We start from the raw sequence: 19591 nt of genomic DNA, 5'->3' as shown, positions 1-19591 counted from the left end.
CTTATATGAACTCACATAGAAGGATGCAGCATGCACAGACCATGTACTGGACTGTACCACATGGGGTCACAGAGCTAAAAGAAGTGATCACATGACCCAGAATCTCTAATTGATAACCACTTGCAAATGAAGATTTAGTTTTCTCCAATGGACTCTCACTAGGCAAACAAACTACTCTTAACAGTAGCCCACATGCCCAGCAGTTAATGGCCAACAAAAAAAAAATGAATTCAATGGCATCATTGGAACTTCCTTAGCTCATTTTGTTGTAAGTTTTTTTCTCTTTTTGATTCTATCTTAATATTTTTAACTTATTTAATTTATATATTTTATCTTCTTGATGCTTATATTTCAGGTCATTTGTGTATGGATTTTGACTTCCTGTTCAGTGTTTTTTATGAGATTCCTGAGTGTGTGACCGAGTGGGTAACTGTTTCTTGTGCCTTTCTGGGCTTGTTTTCTTCTGTTTGTTTTGTTCTATCCTGTAGACCATTTGCATTTTCTAGTGTTAGTTGTGTTTGTTTTATTTTGTTTTACATTTATCTCTTAGAAGCCTCTTTTTTTTCTACAGAGAAACAGAAAGGGGGTGAATAGGGATTGGAGGGATACAGGGAGAAACTGGGAGGAGGAAAGGGAGGTGAAACAAGAATCAGTATACGCTATCTGTGAAACAAAACTATTTTAAATTAAAGGTAAAAATAAGATGACCTGTGTTTGTTATGCACATCAAGATATATTAACATATTTATGTATAGTATTACTCCACTATCAATCAGATTTAGTATGTATCTGCTATATCTAGTATTTAATCCATTACCAAAACTATCAAAATAGTTCTTGGATCCTGAAATAGTAAGCATGTAAATGATTCTAGAATTACTTTTTATTTTACTATAGCAAAACTACAGGAAAGAGAAACATGTGTTTCATTTATATTATAAAGGTCATTTCTGTTTATATTTCATTTCTAATAAACTTGTTCCCTTTTATTTTGTAAAATCCATCATGTGTTCAAACTCCTTATCTATTTGAATGAAATATTGTAAAATGGAATATAGAGAGTACAAATTTAGTCACATGAATGCAAACCATGTAAAACTGAATGACAGAAACAACACGGCAGAATAGTTTGGTCTATTGTAATTTCATGACCTAAAGGTTTTGAATAAAAATTATATTAACAATCTCAAAAATATTGTTATCCTTTCTTTTAATTATAAAATCTCTAAACTGCTGTTGTAAAATTAAATGATAGCATGATACCTGTCTCACTAATACTTATATTTTCTGATATTCATGAGGGTGATTATAATTTTTACTAATTTTTCATTCCCCAATATACCCTGACAATAATTAGGCATTTACTGAGTACCTATACTGACAAGCACAAACATATGCTTGTGGATTTATGAATGTACACATGCCATACATGAACACACACATATATAGACACACATACATTATTGAACCTAAGTCATGGTAAACTAAGTATAGTCAAATGTTATGAGTTTCACTCATATTAAAAAAATGGATAAATTTTAGAGCTGTAGTATAAAATGCCATAGTCAAAGGAGTGTACAAATATCTTCTTCACAAATAGCTCAATTTTATCTTATATAGTGGTTTGAATGAAAAATGTGCTTCATATACGTGTGCTTAGTGCCCAGTTGATGAACTGCTTAGGGGGGTGAGAAGGTGTCGCCTTGTTGAAGGCGATGTGTTGCTGACAATAGGTTTTGAGGTTTCTAAAGCCCATGCTAGGTCCAGAGTATCTTTTTTGTTTGTTTTTTGTTTGTTTGTTTGTTTGCTCTCACTCTCAATTCACTAATATTAGAACCTACTTATTTGGGATTCCTGACATATATTTAAGTCCAACTGAGATATCTAGCCTTGGTGGCTAAATACTTACTGAACTATTGAACTTTCCATTAGAAGAGAACCATTAGTAATTTATGTGGTCCAGAGCATGTAAGCTATTCTAATAAATGCATTCTAATGATTCCCACTCTACTAAATTTAATATAGTAAGCATAAAATTCTTAGTATTTTATAAATAGTATGTATCTTATTTTTAAATATTTTATATTTTATTTGTCACACACACACATACAAACACATGCACACACACACACACACACACACACATGTATATGTGTATATATCCTCTATGACCAAGAAAGAAAAAGATTGGATACAACTTTGTTTGGGAGAATCATCTCTAAGAGGCTGTCATGGTTGCTTCTTTACAGAATGACAGGAAAGCAGAATTTAAAATCAAGGCAGTGACTGGAAATTCACTATTTCTTCAGAGTAGCAACAGTACTTAGTTTAGTAATGGTTTGAAGTTATTCATTTCCTGACACCAGTCCATGTCTGGTTGTCAATCAGTGGCTATGCAATCTTCTAAAAGAAAAATAATTAATGGTACTCAATCAAAGAGAGCTAAGGAAAATTTCTATTTATAACTTCTCATACTATTTAACTAATACTGAAGTAAGTAAATACCATGATGTCTAAGATATTGACAGACAAGAAGAATAGTTCATTACAGAACATAAACAAAAGTGACATTAAAAGTCTGAGTAATATGAATAGCACTTCCCAGTGACATCAGGAAAATACCCAAATTGGTCATATCTCCAACAAACATATTTTTACAAAATAATACTTTATGAATGTTTCAATAAAAATAATAGATCAGTTTGAACTACAAATATTGTATAGTTTTACAAGATCAAATACATTTCTTTACAATGATACTCCAACATGTTTATTGTAACAACAGAAAATGTCAAATAAAAAATGATAAAAAAGTGATGTAACTCAACATGTGTAAATTTGATAGTATATACATAAAATTAGTGAAATTATAGTATTGACTCTAGAAAGAAACTGAAAACATTCAGAAACAGTAGGATGATGAGTTTTTAAAGATAAATTCAGAGATTCAGTAATCTCCCAATCAGGCACTCAAAACCACCTGAAACTCCAGTTCCAGCATCATCTAAAGCTACCACCTGTGAATAGCTGTATTCACCTACACACACACACACACACACACACACACACATTAAATCAATTAAACCTAATGAAAAATATAACTATATTAAGTTTTTCAATTTAAAGTTTATTTAAAGCTTATATATGTATGTATACATACATGAAAATATGTACTCATGACAAATCTTTATGTAACTATAATACAAAGTTTTAATATCAAAGTATTTTAATATTCATTTAAATGATATTTGATTTAGTGTACTTCCTATGATAATTATAACATGAGATCAACTATTCCCTTACAAATTTTACAGCTGGTTTTTCTGGGAGCTCTCTGTCATATTAGAGATAGCTACCAGCATTATTTATTTACTGAAACTGTTCTTCCTTATAAATTTCGAGATGACAGCATTACTACAGAGACATTTATATTCTGGTTTACATATGGAGATGATTTATAGTGCATACATGTATAGATGTATATTATATGTCTGTACATACAAATGTGTGTACATACACACATAGATGAGTGTGTATAAAATTTTCATGTTGAGAAATAAAGTGATGAATTAAATACTTTAAGAAATTTAAATCAAGCATGGGACGATGATACATTTGATGACACACTTCTTTAATCCCAAGACTTGAGAGGCAGCAGTTAGATCTCAAGGATTCAAGGCCAGTCTGGTCTACTGAGGGAGTTCAAGGACAGGCAGGACTACACTGAGAAACTTACCTTGGGAGGGGGAGAATTTTAAGTTTCCTGCCATTATTTTGTATAGTTGAAGTTTACTTTGACTTGTTTACCCTACCTAAATTCAAGAATGTCATTACGTTTTCACATGACATCTTAATCAAAAGTTCATTTGTCATTTTATTATCACATGATCCAATGTTCACAGACTGTTTTGCTTTGTAAAAAATTTACAAATGAAAGTTAGAATAAATTCCTGCTGAGTTAGAAAACAAGAAAAAAAATAACCAGATAATTAGCTACAATGTTTCTCACAAATTTGATCTTTGAGAGAATAAATTTGCATACTTTGTGCTAAAAATCTATGTTGATCTTACCCATCCTTAATACTATCTTTCTATACACTATGTCAATTTCCATCATTTTATCACTACAAAGTAACTGATATGATAAGCTGTGGCTAACATATGTACTTAAGTATAAATTTGTGACACAAAGATCATTTAACACCAAGAGATGTCAAATTTTGTATGTCTCACAATCGATTTTACATTTTTATGCCTGATTTCCAGGGAAGGCTCTATGATGTGCTTTCTCTTTTAACATATTTTATTTAGTTAATTAAATAATGATTTTATTTATTAACATCCCCCTCCCTCTTGGTCCCCCTCCCAGATTTATTCCCCTCTCCCCACTCTCCTTTGCCTCTAAGAGGGTTTCCTTCCCCCTCAAATCCGCACTGGGTTCCCCTTACCTGGGGCATCAAGTGTCTACCAGATTAGGAGCATCCTCTCCCACTGAGGCCACATCAGTCTTCTGATAGATATGTGCAGATGGGGGCTGGGGGAGGGGAGACTTGGACCAGCCCATGTATGCTTTTATGATGTGCTTTTAAATGTGTATATTTAATATTGTCTATTTTGTGATTAATGTAAAAATGTATGTTTAATTTGTATTAATGCATGTTTCTATTTTGGGATAAGATACTTCACCTTGGCAGGCAGGGACGGGTGCATCCCATGAATGATACCCATAGGATGATTTTCTGCAAACAGCACTACTTTTCCCAACGAGTCGGAACCCTCGGTCACAGGCCCAACGAACCACACTGTTCAGTTGTCCCCCTGTCTGACTGATGATGTATCCATGAGGTGGAGATTCTGGTGTGCTACAGTAAAAGGCTTTTCAAAGAAAAAAAAATAATCACTGCTTAATTAACAATTAGACATTCCTTATCATCCAAGCTTATAAACAATTATGCAATTAATCAGCTGATATTTTATTTCAATGACAATTGTACATTTTAATTTCTTTTAAAATCTCTAATTTCATGGCTTGTAAGGTATTTAACAATCTCTAGACTCTCTAATATGTTTTACTATATTCTAAAATGTCCCCTGCTTTTAAATGCTTTTGGTAACGTGTGAATGTTCAAAAGCTCTGGTATATAGCACTGAATTCAAGAAATTGAATTAGCTGTTGTCTGAAGGGTCTAAGTGTCATAGCTTGGGAAATATGGTAGAGTCTGTTGTTTGCATGCCACTGTGAAGTTGTCTTTAGATATCTGTATCATAGTAGGGCATTAATTTCATGTTGACTAGTGTTAAAATGGGCTTTGCTATTTCATAAATATCTTTGATACTCTATTACAGTTTCCTATATGATGATGGATTACTTATAACATTATAGATATTGCCAATAAAATGAAACTTTCCTTTTTGTGAAGTCTGAAATGACAAAAGATAATGTCTGTAGACTTTCCATATACATACTTTAGAGACCATTCAGTTTGTCATATTATGGTTATGTTTTGAAATGTCATTGTCATCTGAGGACACAGAAAATGGGAGATAAATAGTGATCAATAATTTAGAATATATGTGTCAGTAACTGTCACTTCCAACAGGAAAAAGTACATATTTACCATGTCAAACAGTTCTTGAGAGCTAAAATTTGTGTTTTCTTTAAACCTATATCAAAATTTGCCATGAATGTTAGCAAAAATAAAAATTGTCTCACAACATAATTAATATATTGCTTATAATTGTTTAATTTGGACATTTCCTCTTTATTTTGTTAAAATAATGTAAAATGAAATTTAATGTGACAAAATTCAAATGTTTAGGCATAATAATACAAAATAAAATTGATGAATTTCATGTGGATAAAACACTGACTAAATGCAATCATATATATAATTTTAAGAATGTTCTTTCGTCTTCAGATTGGTTAGGATACACATTTTGTAAGCAAGTAAATAATGTGGCAGTTTATATTTAAGATGTGAAAAAGCAATTACAATCAAATTATAATTATCAACTCATTCTTTTAAAATAAAAATAGCAAGGCATAATTATTTCATTTGTACATTATATGTAAAAATATGTATATATTTATTTAAGTGTACAATTTATAAGTAAATTCGTATAAATTAGCCAGTATCTACTCTATACAGTGTAAGCCATAAAGTGTTTGTAATTGAGAACTGTATCAGAGGTATTTACAAAAAATTTATAGTTGAAGGGATTCACAGTGATTAGCATGCGAAAAAGAATAATTTCAACACTGAAGAAAGGCATATTCCTCTAGCTTCTACTGTCATCTAGGATTATATAGTACAGAAATGCATCCCTCCAATAATGGAAAACATTTTATATTCAAACACCACCAACTTGCAACCTTTAATTTAAAATTAGTATACCTTACTATGAAAAGGAGGGCATATAAAATGATGTCATCTTGATATTAAATATATATATTGACATTTTCAAATTCACATTTTTAAAATAATTTTACTTATTCACTTTATTTCCCTCTCACTGCCCCCTCCTGGTCAGTTTTTTTTAAATTGCTGTTTTTCAGTTGTGCTCAATGATTTGTCTTTCAACACTTATGATACTTTAGCAAGACTACAAAAGATGGAGACTAACTGAAAGAACATATTTATAATTGTTTCCGCTTAAAGACATTTGATGTTAGTTATTTAAGTAATCGGATGATACATAGACTACACTATTACTATTTTCAGAGAGTTAATGGAAACAAATCTATTGAAAATTTTCAAACATTCAGTTTCAGTTAATTTATAATTAATTCATTTATATAATTGATGTAAGTTGTAAATACCCTATGGACAATTAGTACGAGCAAAAATCAATTAAAGGAAGGAGTGGAATTATTTCATCACAAATGAAGTTGAGGCATAGAGAGATTACCTCCAATTGTTCAAGAAAAAACAATGGAGAGTTTGTAAATTTATTAACATTTAAGAGATTTATAGTTAGATTCCTCTATTTTTGGTTTATCTTCATTTTTATGTATGTTTGATGCATTCATCAATGTACACAGAACATATACATGTCAGAAGTTGAGATCAATAGATGTGACAGGTTGCCAGTAAGAGTTACTACTGAAAATAAGGAGCCATCTTATAAGAAGATTACAGATCCTTGTTATCCATGTCCTTAACTGTGGAGCCTATCTTGGCCCCATCTTAATTCTTTAATGACAATCTCAGTGTTGATAGAAGTGAAATAGTTGCTACAGTCAAACGTTACATACCAATGTATCTTATCCTGAAGCCTTTCTTGTTATTGCCATGATCTGCAGACCATTGAAGAAATACTTCATGACCATTGCTTGTTACATTAAAAGCAGCTGCATAATCTCCACTGAGAGAAATAAGCACTGGACTCTGAATATTTGGTCCTTTGGAGAGAAAAATAATATAATAGATATAAATAAATGATTATATCCTGATTCATCTCTCATGTTTATATTCTTATAGTATTAAGTATCTAGGGTTTCTTTTTACACCCAATGCACCTTATCAATAATAAGGGAAAACTAATACAAAATGATAAATGATAAAATGTGCAGTATTTTAATGTTTTCTTCAAACTTCAATTCACAACAATTATCAGGGTAACTATATTATTCATATAGAATGGAGTCTATGTTATTAAAAATATCTATTGGATAAAAGCAAATGTTTGTATTGAACATGTACATGTATGGTTTGGGTATTTTCACTAAATTTATGATTATTCAGGAAATATAACCCATGGTTACCATCATACACCTGAAGAACATCAAACTCCTTTTCTGTCTGGAAGAATTCTACAAACATGCTGATGTTATAACCCTTTTCCACTGAGATGCTCCATGCACACATCTGCAAATTCGGGTAACTGTCTGGATAGCCAGGACTTAGTATGACGCCTGTAGAATCCAGTCGTAGTTCATTGGCAGGACAGAGCACTGTAAAAGAAGGCATCATTGCAAGTCTTTTGGAACACACAAAAAATGTATTTTTAAGACTAAATGAATGTTTATGTTCATTAACTACAAAGAAGATAATAGCTGATTTGTATTATTATTTAAAAAGATAATAATTTGTGTTAAATACCAGTTTTATTAAGGTACTAATTAAAATATGAAGCGAAGCCCTAAAATTTATTGTATTTATATCTTCTTTTTATTACATCAAAAATGTACTTATGGGAAATAATTACATGAAAAAGATAATACATTTTTAATTGTTCACACTTTCCCAATTATTCTTGTATTAATTTATATTTCCCCCTGTCTCTCCTATCTACACGGTAGTCTCATACGTTATTGTCCCTATTTTTAACAAATTTTCTTCTCTTCCTATACTTTTAACTCACTCAGGTACATGGGCCATTAATAAAGTAGCATTCTCTCAAGATTCATTTTGTCCAAAATTATTTCTGTTCTCAGGAATGTAATTAAAATCATGAAGACTTTATATAATTTCCAGTCAGTAGTTACCCTGAAGCTCTGGTGTTGGCTCCAGATCCTATCATATTGGCTAAAACACAAATTCTTATTTCATATTGCTTCTGGCACATTATGAGACATTCCAAAGATAACAAAGCAACATAACTATGGTCTATTAACTCCTCAATAATGTTAATTATTCCAACTCTTGTGTATACATTATTTGAATATTAGAACAAATAATGCATTTATCTATTTTAATTTGGGTTTGAAGATAGAGAATATCTAAATTATAAGGACTTTATTACACCAAAGATGTCATCAAAAAGATAACATGAAAAGAGCATAGGGTTTTTCCATGTAAAATTGTTCACCGTAAGTCACATTGTTCATAAATGCATCCATATACATCAAACATGTTTAAAGTTTGCATAAAACAAACATTCTATTAAAATGAAGGACATGACTATAACAAAGCATCTTTTATTTTATTTTTTTAGTTTTTACAGGATATTTTACTGATTTCATTTATATATTTTTTATTGGATATTTCCCTTATTTACCCTTCAAATGTTATCCCATTTCCTACTTTCCTCTCTAAAAACCCTCTATCCCTTCCTACCTCTCCATGCTTACCAACCCACCCACCCCTGCTTCCTGGCACTGACAGTTCCCTATGCTGGGATGTAGACCCTTCACAGGACCAAGAGCCTCTCCTCCCATTGATGACTGACTAGGCCATCCTCTGTGCTACATATGCAGCTAGAGGCATGAGGCCCTCCATGCGTTTTCTTTGATTGGTGGTTTAGGCCCAGGGAGCTGTGGGGTTACTAGTTAGATCATATTGTTGTTCCACCTATGGGGCTTCAGCTCCTTAGGTACTTTCTCTAGCTCTTTCACTGGAGACCCTGTGGTCCATCCAATGGATGGCTGTGAGCATCCACTTCTGTATTTGTCAGGCACTGGCAGAGCCTCTCAGGAGATAGCTATATCAGGCTTCTGTCAGCAAGCTCTTGTTGGCATCTCCAATAATGTCTGGTTTTGGAGGCTGTTTATGGGATGGATCCCCAGATAGGGCAGTCTCTGGATGATCATTCCTTCAGTCTCTTCTTCACACTTTCTGTAACTCCTCCCATGGGAGTTTTTGTTCCCCCTTCTAAGAAGAACTGAAGTATCCACACTTTGGTCTTCCTTCTTCTTGAGTTTTATGATTTTTTTTTGCAAATTGTATCTTGGTTATTCCGAGCTTCTGGGCTTATATCCACTTATCTGTGAGGGTATATCATGTGTGTTCTTTTGTGATTGGGTTACCTCAGTCAGGATGATATCCTTCAGATCTATCCATTTGCCTAAGAATTTCAAAATTTCATTGTTTTTATTAGCTGCATAGGACTCCATTATATACATGTACCACATTTTCTGTATCCATTTCTCTGTTGAGGGACATCTGGGATCTTTCCAGCTGCTGAATATTATAAATAAAGCTGCTATGAACATAGTGGAGCATGTGTCTTTTTTACATGTTGGAACATCTTCTGGGTATATGCACAGGAGTGGTATTGCTCGGTCCTTAGGTATTATTATGTCCAATTTTCTGAGGAACTGCCAAACTGGTTTCCAGATTGGTTGTACCAACTTCCAATCCCACCAGTAGTAGAGGAGAGTTCCTCTTTCTCCACATCCTTGCCAACATCTGCTGTCACCTGTGTTTTTTTATTTTAGCCATTCTGACAGGTGTTGGGTGGGAATCTCAGGGTGGTTTAGATTTGCATTTCCCTGATGACAAAGGATATTGAGCATTTTTTTTCAGGTGCTTCTCAGCCATTAGGTATTCCTCACTTGAAAATTCTTTGTTTAGCTCTGTAACCCATTTTTAATAGGGTTATTTGGTTTTCTGGAGTCTAACTTCTTGAGTTCTTTGTATATATTGAATATTAGCCCTCTATCAGATTTAGAATTGGTAAAGATCTTTTCCTAATCTGTTGGTTGCCTTTTTAACATTTCAAATGTTATCCCCTTTCCTGATTTCCCCCACCCAGAAATCCCCTATCCAATTCTCCCTCCTCCTGCTTCTATGAGGGTGTGCCCCCACCCACCCACTCGTGCCTCCCCTCCATGGCATTCCCCTACAGTGGGGCATCAAGCCTTAACATGACCAAGGGCCTCTTATCCCACTGATGCCAGACAAGGCAATCCTCTGCTACATATATGGCTGGAGTGATGCGTTCCTTCCATGTGTACTCCTTGGTTGGTGGTTTAGACACTGGATGCTCTGGTTGGTTAATATTGGTGTTCTTTCTATGGGGTTGAAATCCCCTTCAGATCCTTCAGTCCTTTCTCTAACTCCTCCATTTGGGACCCAGTGATCAGTTCAATGGTTGGCTGTGAGCATCTTTTATAACACTGTTAAATGCTTTTAACTTTAGGTTGAGGGTTGGAGAGATGGGTCAGTGGTTAAGAGCACTGGTTTCTCTTCCAGAAGACCCAAGTTCAGTTCCCAGCACTCATCTGGCCATTCACAACTGTTTGTAACTGTTATTCCAGGGGTCCAACACCCTTATCTAGACATACTTGTAGTCAAAACACCAATGTATATAAAATAAAAATAAATAAATATCCTTTTTTAAAAATAAATCCCACCAGCAATGGAGGAGTGTTCTTCTTAACATCCTTGCCAGCATCTGCTGTCACCTGAGTTTTGGTCTTAGCCATTCTGACTAGTATAAGGTGTAATCCCAGGGTTGTTTTGATTTGCATTTTCCTGATGACTAAGGATGTTGAACATTATTTTAGGTGCATCTCAGCCATTCAGTATTCCTCAGCTGAGAATTCTTTGTTTAGCTCTGTACCTCATTTTATATGGTTATTTGATTCTCTGGAGTCTAACTTCTTGAGTTCTTTGTATATAGTGGATACTAGCCCTCTATCAGATTTATGATTGGTAAAAATCCTTATCCCAATCTGTTGGTTGCCTTTTTGTCTTGTTTACAGTGTCCCTTGCCTTACAGAAGCTTTGCAATTTTATGAGGTCCCATTTGTTGATTCTTGATCTTACAGTAAAGTTATTAGTGTTCTGTTCAGGAATTTTTCCCCTATGCCCATGCTCACAGCAATCCATTGGACTGAGCACAGGGTCCCCAATGAAGGAGCTAGAGAAAATACCCAAGGAGCTGATGCTGTTTGAAGCCCAATAGGAGGAACAATAATATGAACTATCCAGTACCCTCAGAGCTCCCAGGGACTAAACCACCAACCAAATAATGCACATGGTGGGACTCATGGCTCTAGCTGCATATGTAGCAGAGGATGGCCTAGTTGGTCATCAGTGAGAGGAGAGGCCCTGGGTCTTATGAAGGGCCCCAGTATAGGGGAATGCCAGAACAGGGAAGCAGGAGTGGGTGTGTTGGTGAGCAGGAGGAGGTGGGAAGGGATAGGGCATTTTCATAGGGGAAAACAGGAAAGGGATAACATTTGAAGTATAAATAAAGAAAATATCTGATAAAAAAAAGTCAATGTATAAAAAAAAAAAGGTTGTACAACTCTTCCAATGTTTTCACTGAGGAGACTGTAGCGATTATAGAAACATTCGAATTCATAATTTTTAAGGTTTTGATAGACTGAAAATCAATCACATGACATTTGCTGATTCAACTAGCATGCATGTAGTTCTACAATTTTGGCATTAGATCTCACTGAATCAAAGGAATTAATCTGTTTAAATAAATTATGTCTGAAATATAAAATATAATGAATAAAATTAACTAGATTAATGGTTTCATATTAATAGGTTAGAGGGTGAGGTTTAACAGTTTAGACAATTTAATATTTTGAATTAATGTTTGTACATAGTACAAGAATAGAAAAAGTAAGTATAAAATGAATTATAGAAATGCAAAATGACTCTTTAATTGTGGGAAAATTTGAAAGATTTAGAAAGAAAATGGTCTAGCACTAATTTTCCAACTTTTGTAAGCTTCTATAAAATATAATAAATTATTGTCATGTATAAGCATGATCTAGTGTCAAATATGAAAATAACAATCCTTCTTTTAGAAAAAATAAAAAATTATTCATAAATTGACTGAAAACTATGGATTTAGAAAATTTTAAAGTGTTTACTACTTTGGAAATTTTGTGAATCTTAACTGAAAACTTATTTTTAATTTACTTTTGTTTTTATTTTTGTTTTTCCTTTTTATTTTATTGGTTATTTTGTTTATTTACATTTCAAATGTTTTCTCCCTTCCTGATTTCCTCTCCAAGATCCCATTCCTCTTCCCCTCTGTCTCCATGAGGATGCTCCCCCAACCACATGCCCACTCCACCACCACTGCCCTAGCATTCCCCTGCACTAGGACATCAAGCATTCACAGGACCAAGGGCCTCCCTTCCCTTTAATGCCTGACAAGGCCATCCTATGCTAAATATGCAGCTGGAGCCATGGGTCCCTCCATGTGTACTCTTTATTTGGTGGTTTAGTCCCTGGGAGATCTGGAAGGTCTAGTTGGTTGATATTGTTGTTCCTCCTATGGGATTGCAAATCCCTTCAGCTCCTTCAGTCCTTTCTCTAACTCCTCCATTGGGGACCCCGTGCTCAGTCCAATGGTTGGCTGAGAATACACAACTGTATTTGTCAGGCTCTGTCAGAGCCTCTCAGGAGACAGCTATATCAGGCTCCTATCAGCAAGCACAATAGTGTCTGGGTTTGGTGACTATATATGAGATAGATACCCAAGTGGGACAATTTCTGGATGGCCTTTCCTTCAGTCTCTGCTCCACATTTTGTCTCTGTATTTCCTCCCGTAAGTTAACTGAGAACTTTTAAGACAGATTTCTGCTTAAATAACTTGTCAACTAATTCTTAAAGGAACAGCATAGACATACTCTAAAAGATGACTAATTATATACTGTTTAGCCTCTAAAGTGTTCTGTAATTAGATATTAAACTAAGAAGAACTCTGTTGTAATTAATGTAAGAAAATTCTGATTTTAGAATAAAGACATTGAAAACAAGGAAAACCTGGCCTGTTAAATACTAACATTGTCCAGATTCCTTTGTTTACTTTCATGTAAGAACTATTGAATTAGGATTTAACATGGAGACTTTCTATCCAAGAGTTTGCAACTTAGCTTGTATGCTTTGGCCTAGGGAAAAAAATGTGTCATGGCCCTGATGGTTCACATCTTCTATGCCTTCACAAGTATTTTTTCATGCCCGATATCCTACACTGAGAGCAGGAGACCCTAAATTTTCCATTTGTTTTTATCTCTACCTGAATATGAATTCTATATAATCCTAAATTGGTTACAGAAAAGCCTTCTGTAAAGAACATATTTGAATAAATGACATCTACATTGTGGATATAAGTTACAGACGTCAGAATGAATACTCAGCAACTTCAGGATGCTCAAAGCAACCCTGACTAAAGTCATGAGACATTCTCACAGTGTGACTAGTTCATAACTATCTTTCTTTCTGCTAATTTAATGTACTCCTCCGAAAACCCTTCACCATTTCATAGGGATTCCAGTGAGGTAGGAAATCATATATCAATTTCTACTTTTATTAATTAAAATAATAATCAACTTATTTTTCCTGTTTGAGCCATAGCCCCACTTTGTAGTTCAGTCTGGATTCCACCTCAGTATATACTCAAGGTTGGCTTCTAATTTGCAGATAGACCTCCTGCCTTTAAAGTGTTAAGAAAACTGATATGAGTTAAAATACTGGCCTTACTATTTTTTTTTCTTTTAGGTTTTCTAGTAACAAGTTACTGTTTAGGAAATAGATTTCTGGGTGTGAGAAAAAATTTGAATAAAGAAATGAGCCAAAAAACTCTAAAAATAAACATAATAAAACAGTTCTATTTAATTCAAGTCAGCTACAATATATCATAAGTTACTGTGAGGTAGACTTATGGCCAGCACAAATCAACAGTGAAAGGTGTTTGAGCATCTTAAATATACTAGTCTTTCAAACCCTATCTTTAACTGCCTTGGTGACAGAGTAAATTCCTTTATAACCATATCCCGTTCTCTTATATGTCTCCTTTCATGTTCTACAGACATCCAGACAATCTTTCCGCTAAGCTTTTTCTAATAAAACTTTCACTGCCCATTTGGAATGCAGGGTTCCTTGCCTTCTTCAAGCTCAGTTTGATTCACACCTACTTACCCTTATTTTACAGGTTCCTGGATATACTCTGAACATGGTTTGCTGTCACTGGGAGGATTGGTCTGGCCTTCCACTGTGATCCTTATATAGTATGCTCAGTTAAAGGTTGTTTATTTGCTTGCTTGCTTTCCTGCTTGCTTGCTATTTTGGTGTGTGTCCATCTGCTGAACCCTCATTTTCATATTCTTACATGTAGCAAATAAGGAGTTCTATAACAAATGGCTAGAGTACCTTTTTCCTAATAAAATTAGTGATAGCCTTGGGCTTTCTTTTAGGAATTTTCCCTCTTTTTCTTTACCTTTCACACCTTGTAGAGAAAAAATACTTCATATAAGTTAAGCTGATATTAGGCTAATTATAAAAAATTAAATGTCAGAAAAAAAAGAGAAAGATTATTTTAATTGGCCCATCTAAGAAATAATTGGATTGTATACCTCAGAGTCATATTATCATTACTGGAAATGTTTTATTTTTATTTTTTTCTATTCTGACTTAAATACAAAACAAATGTTTATGTTAACACCTAATTCCCACAAATTAGGTGTTGCTTTGTGTGCAATCCCAACACTCATGAGACAATGGCAGGTGAAACTCTAGGATGAGTCCAACCTGGACCATAAACAAATATCTGTGAAACATCAGTACCTTGACACACTGGAGGTGCCCCATCCATCTGCAGTCGCTCTCCCAATCTGCAGGTCAGAATTGCATTGCCAACCAGTGTAAACCCTGGAAGACACTGATATCTGATAATATCACCTGTTAATGAAAAGGAAAGAAGGAAGCCTTCAGACAAGCTGCAGAGCGTAGCTCAATAGCTCTTTTAATTTAGGAGCAGAATTCTTTACATTTACTCATTTTCAATCAGTTTTAAAACACCATCAATTATAAACAGGAATAACTCTTGAACATTGAACAAATGAGGCTTGAAAGCACTCTCCAACCATGAATGAAAGCAGACATTAGTTACTGATCCAGGTTTCATGATGGATACCAGCTACGTTGAAGCTCTGGCCAGAAGGGAATACTATGTTTTACATAGGCATGATCCTTATATTGTTAGAGATTGCCATCTATTGTTTATTACTAAAGTTTCTATCATGGGTTGTGAGACACCATTTCTTCAAGCTCACAAAACAAATTTAATGTCCGAGATAAACAGCATTCATAGGTGTTTTTAATATTCCTTTTCTTCTTTCGACTATTTTCCTTCCTTCACAATCTCAACAAATCCCATCAACCTACAGGCTGTTCCAATTGTACATTTTATATTAATTTCTAAGAAAGATAGTTCTGCTATGAGGGTATTTTTTGCAAGTTATTTAAAAGACTTTACCTATTTCAAACTCATCATCTTCTGTCAGGATTTCTGCATTAGGGACAGGTGGTGGAGGTTGGCACACTCTCAGTTGGTAAGCTAAAAAGAAAATTAAATACTCTTTTTATTCCATTCCTGAAAAGCTCAAAGCATACATGTACATGAAAAATTACACAAAACTTCTTGAAAAAGTAAAATATATCTTACTTTTAAACATTCAATTACTTTTTAAAAAATCCTATAATCAAAGTAGAAAACAATTACTTCTTTAGTTGTTAGAATACTCTGGGTCTAACACTGTATTTATGACTCTTAAATCATGTTAGGTGGTTTTAAAACCTTAGGTTTTTTTGTTTGTTGTTGTTGTTGTTGTTGTTGTTTCTTGGAATGATCACAATTTTGAAAGATGCATTTGTGTCTTAATTTGTTCAATAGTGTCTAGTCTCAAGGTCCATCACAGAACTTCTTGTCCTTAGGAAAGTTACTGACATCTAATAACTCATTGGCAAACTTATAAACACTTTGCTGATAGTATCTCAGTTGACCTTCAAAAAATTATCTTATATATATGTAACTAGTTCCATGATGATTTCCATTTTACCAATTAGAAAACTATTGAAAGAAGGCTTAAAGTACCCAAATCACAAAGCTGTAATTGCTGAGCTCAGTGTGAACCTACTGCATCTAACTTTAGAATTTTAATTCATCCTGGGACATCAATGTACCTGTGAGATATATGTGTGTGGGAATATAGCATTTGCAATTATCATCATGGTCTTAAAATAACAATCCTCATTTAAGATGGTATTAGATTTATTTAAAGACCATCAAAGTCTCTGAATCCAAGTCTTAGAAACTAATTCAAAGATACCTAAAAAAATCAATGAAGTATATTTTGTTAACATTTTGTTTTCTCTAGGAATTTTTCAGACATACTAAATGGTTCTTCAATTGAGAAATGCGTTTTCAATTGCAGAAAATGAATGTTTTACATGTGTTATATTTTGCTACTTATGCTGAAAAGAAAGGTAGAGAACGTTCTATCAAAAACAAACTAATTCATTGGACATGACTTCGAGTGAGAACACATTTTAATGTTCTCTTACTTTAAAGCCTACATCTGCTATATTTCACCTATTACAAAGATTAATGTCAAACTTAGGAAGATCAACCAGACAGGTTAAGAATGACTCCTAGAAGAGGAAATTACTGCAACTAAGATAAAGCAATGTTTTTCTAGATATAAATAGTTATAACACAGAGGTCCTTTCAGATTCAGGGTAGAAAAGAAAAGAAATGTTGCACACAAATTTCAGAGATAGATCCTTGGTGATTTATTAACATCTAACCAGAAGTCATTTATAAAAGGATAATTAGCTGGTAAAGAAAAAATTTTGAAATAAACACACACATATAATACATTATATGTGTGTGTGTATACATATGTGTGTATCTAAATGTGAGTGTGTGTGTGTGTGTGTGTGTGTGTGTGTGTGTATGAGAGAGAGAGGGAGAGAGAGAGAGAGAGAGAATGACTCAGTGGAGAATAATGAATTGGCCTCTGTAAATTACTACCTGTTCTTTAAAAGTCTTCTTGCCTGTACTACAGTATGCTTATAAAATAACTTGTTGATCAGTGACTTTTTTCTGAGTAATACCCTACAGAACAGGGAAGATGTGACACTAAAGAATAAAGCAAACAAACAAGCAAACCAACAAACAAAGAATAATTAACAAGAAAGCCCAGGTTAGAAATCAATACTCAATGTTTTATTAAGTTTAGTGAAAAATGACTAGAAAATTAAAAAAAAATCACTTCCTATATTTAAATTTTATAGGAACCCTGTTCTAAATATAAGAGGTAACTGTAAGGAAGTAATGGAAAGACTTAAGAAAATAAAGATAAATAAACATTACACAGAGAAACACTTATATTTCCATATTTAGAGAAAATATTATTTAGACATAATGCAGAAGAGAGATCAACTCAGATAATAGAGAAGTGTGAACATACCTACAAAAACATGATTTCCCTTTTCTTTGTAAATTTATCTTCAATTAGTGTGGCAATAATTACTTATTTCATTGCTTTAAGGAATTATAGCACTTTAATTCATTATTCATGAATTAAAACTTAGATTCTCTCATTCATGGTACATGGAAAGAATGAGTTTTCTTACTCAGTTTTAGTGCACAATAGATGAAAAGTTGTAAATGATTATCGATGAGGCTCATATTATTTTCACAACCTCACATGGATGCTACGACCAACCATCTCCTTTGCTTTCTGCTATTTCCAGTTTTCTTCCATCAATTCATGAATTTCATAAGCCACAATCCTAGAAGCTAAAGGATCACAATGTGGCTGTGTAGAGTCTTTGGTACAATGTCCTTAACACTACTAAAAACAATAATACTTTTATCTGCTTAATGGATGTGGATTATGAACAAAACTCTTTTGAATAAAGCTTTTCTACCTCTATTTTGGCAGTTTCCTTTGGCTTCATTCCTTTTCTGACTTTATGATTTAATTGTCAAATCTAAAAAAATAAGAAGTGAATCATGTCTTCTATGAACCTCAATGAGTTTCTCTATTACTGTGTAAACTTAAATTCACAAAAACATGTTATATGCATAGTACATATAGTCAAAGCTAGTTGTGAAGTGCACTTTTATCCATATACTTCTCTCATTGCTCATTGTTTTAGTGTTGAAATAGATTTTAAGTTACCTGAGCAAAAATGCTTGCTTAACTGCCTTTTATGCAACTCTATAATGGCCACCTATCATTATGTGTGTCATTCAAAAAAATATGTTCTAAATGAATGCCAAGTTGTAAGTTTATAAAGATGTAAGGGTCTCTAAACAATTATTCTTTTTTTAAATGTTTCCCAGAATTAAATTTTTTAAAAAGTGACAAAACTGAGGCAACGATGAGTAAGAAAATATCTGAGGCAGAACCTAAGTAGGATCTGCCTAGAAAGCTGTTCCAAAATAGTGTGGAGGTCTCATAAAGAATAAAGGTTGGAAATGATAGAAGAAATTTGTTTCATCTGTTTGTTCTTTAACATTGAAACAAAGTACTAACTAAAACTAATCAAGTAATAGGATGTACTAAGTACCTTGGTTTTCTCAGTTTCTGATTATCTGCTCCTTAAAATAATTCTAGAATTTTACGTTGTTGCTGTCAATATCATACTTGCACCATTTCACACCTGCTATGCCATGTTGAATGGTGTTCATTACACTGATATCTTTCTTCAATCTCAGATTGTTGTGTGAAACAGTTATTGAAGACATAGATAATTAAGTTTTCTTGATATTTAACTGGAGTGAATCTTTTATTTAGTGACTGTTATCCTTATAAGAAGAAATAAAGATGCACAGAGACATGGCCACACTTTGGGTGTAAAGAGATCATAGTGATTCACATTGATAATATAATACAATTATTATGGCTGATTCCCAGAAGGTAGGAGACAAGAAGGAGCCTCATACAGTGTTCTGGGATGGCAGAAACATCTTTTAAACACAATAACTACTTTGGAGTTCTGTCTCTGCTTCAGGGAACAGCTTTTCTTATCATTAAACTTAATTACATCAATTCAACAGGTGATGTGTCATACGTCTAAACATTTATAAACTGCCATTTGTGACTGAA

The 19591-nt window shown here is 33.5% G+C and overlaps 1 protein-coding gene across 3 annotated transcripts in view; it reads right to left on the bottom strand.

The window, feature by feature from the left end:
* The window catches only part of Csmd3 (CUB and Sushi multiple domains 3), a 1262970-nt gene that overhangs the window by 88185 nt on the left and 1155194 nt on the right, over positions 1–19591 (bottom strand). For all 3 annotated transcript variants that reach the window (XM_029469819.2, XM_021183659.3, XM_029469820.2), the window contains 5 exons: positions 15949–16029; positions 15258–15371; positions 7766–7954; positions 7256–7402; positions 4687–4875 (listed from right to left, as the gene is read on the bottom strand). In XM_029469819.2, coding sequence (XP_029325679.1) covers positions 4687–4875; positions 7256–7402; positions 7766–7954; positions 15258–15371; positions 15949–16029 — 720 coding nt within the window. The remainder of the gene's footprint in view (positions 1–4686; positions 4876–7255; positions 7403–7765; positions 7955–15257; positions 15372–15948; positions 16030–19591) is intronic.

This window comes from Mus caroli, unplaced genomic scaffold (assembly GCF_978045245.1).
Source record: "Mus caroli unplaced genomic scaffold, Mus_caroli_1 scaffold_16, whole genome shotgun sequence".
Classification (NCBI taxonomy): Eukaryota; Metazoa; Chordata; class Mammalia; order Rodentia; family Muridae; genus Mus; species Mus caroli.
Note: the sequence above shows the minus strand (reverse complement) of the source record. Positions and strands in the feature narration are given on the sequence as shown.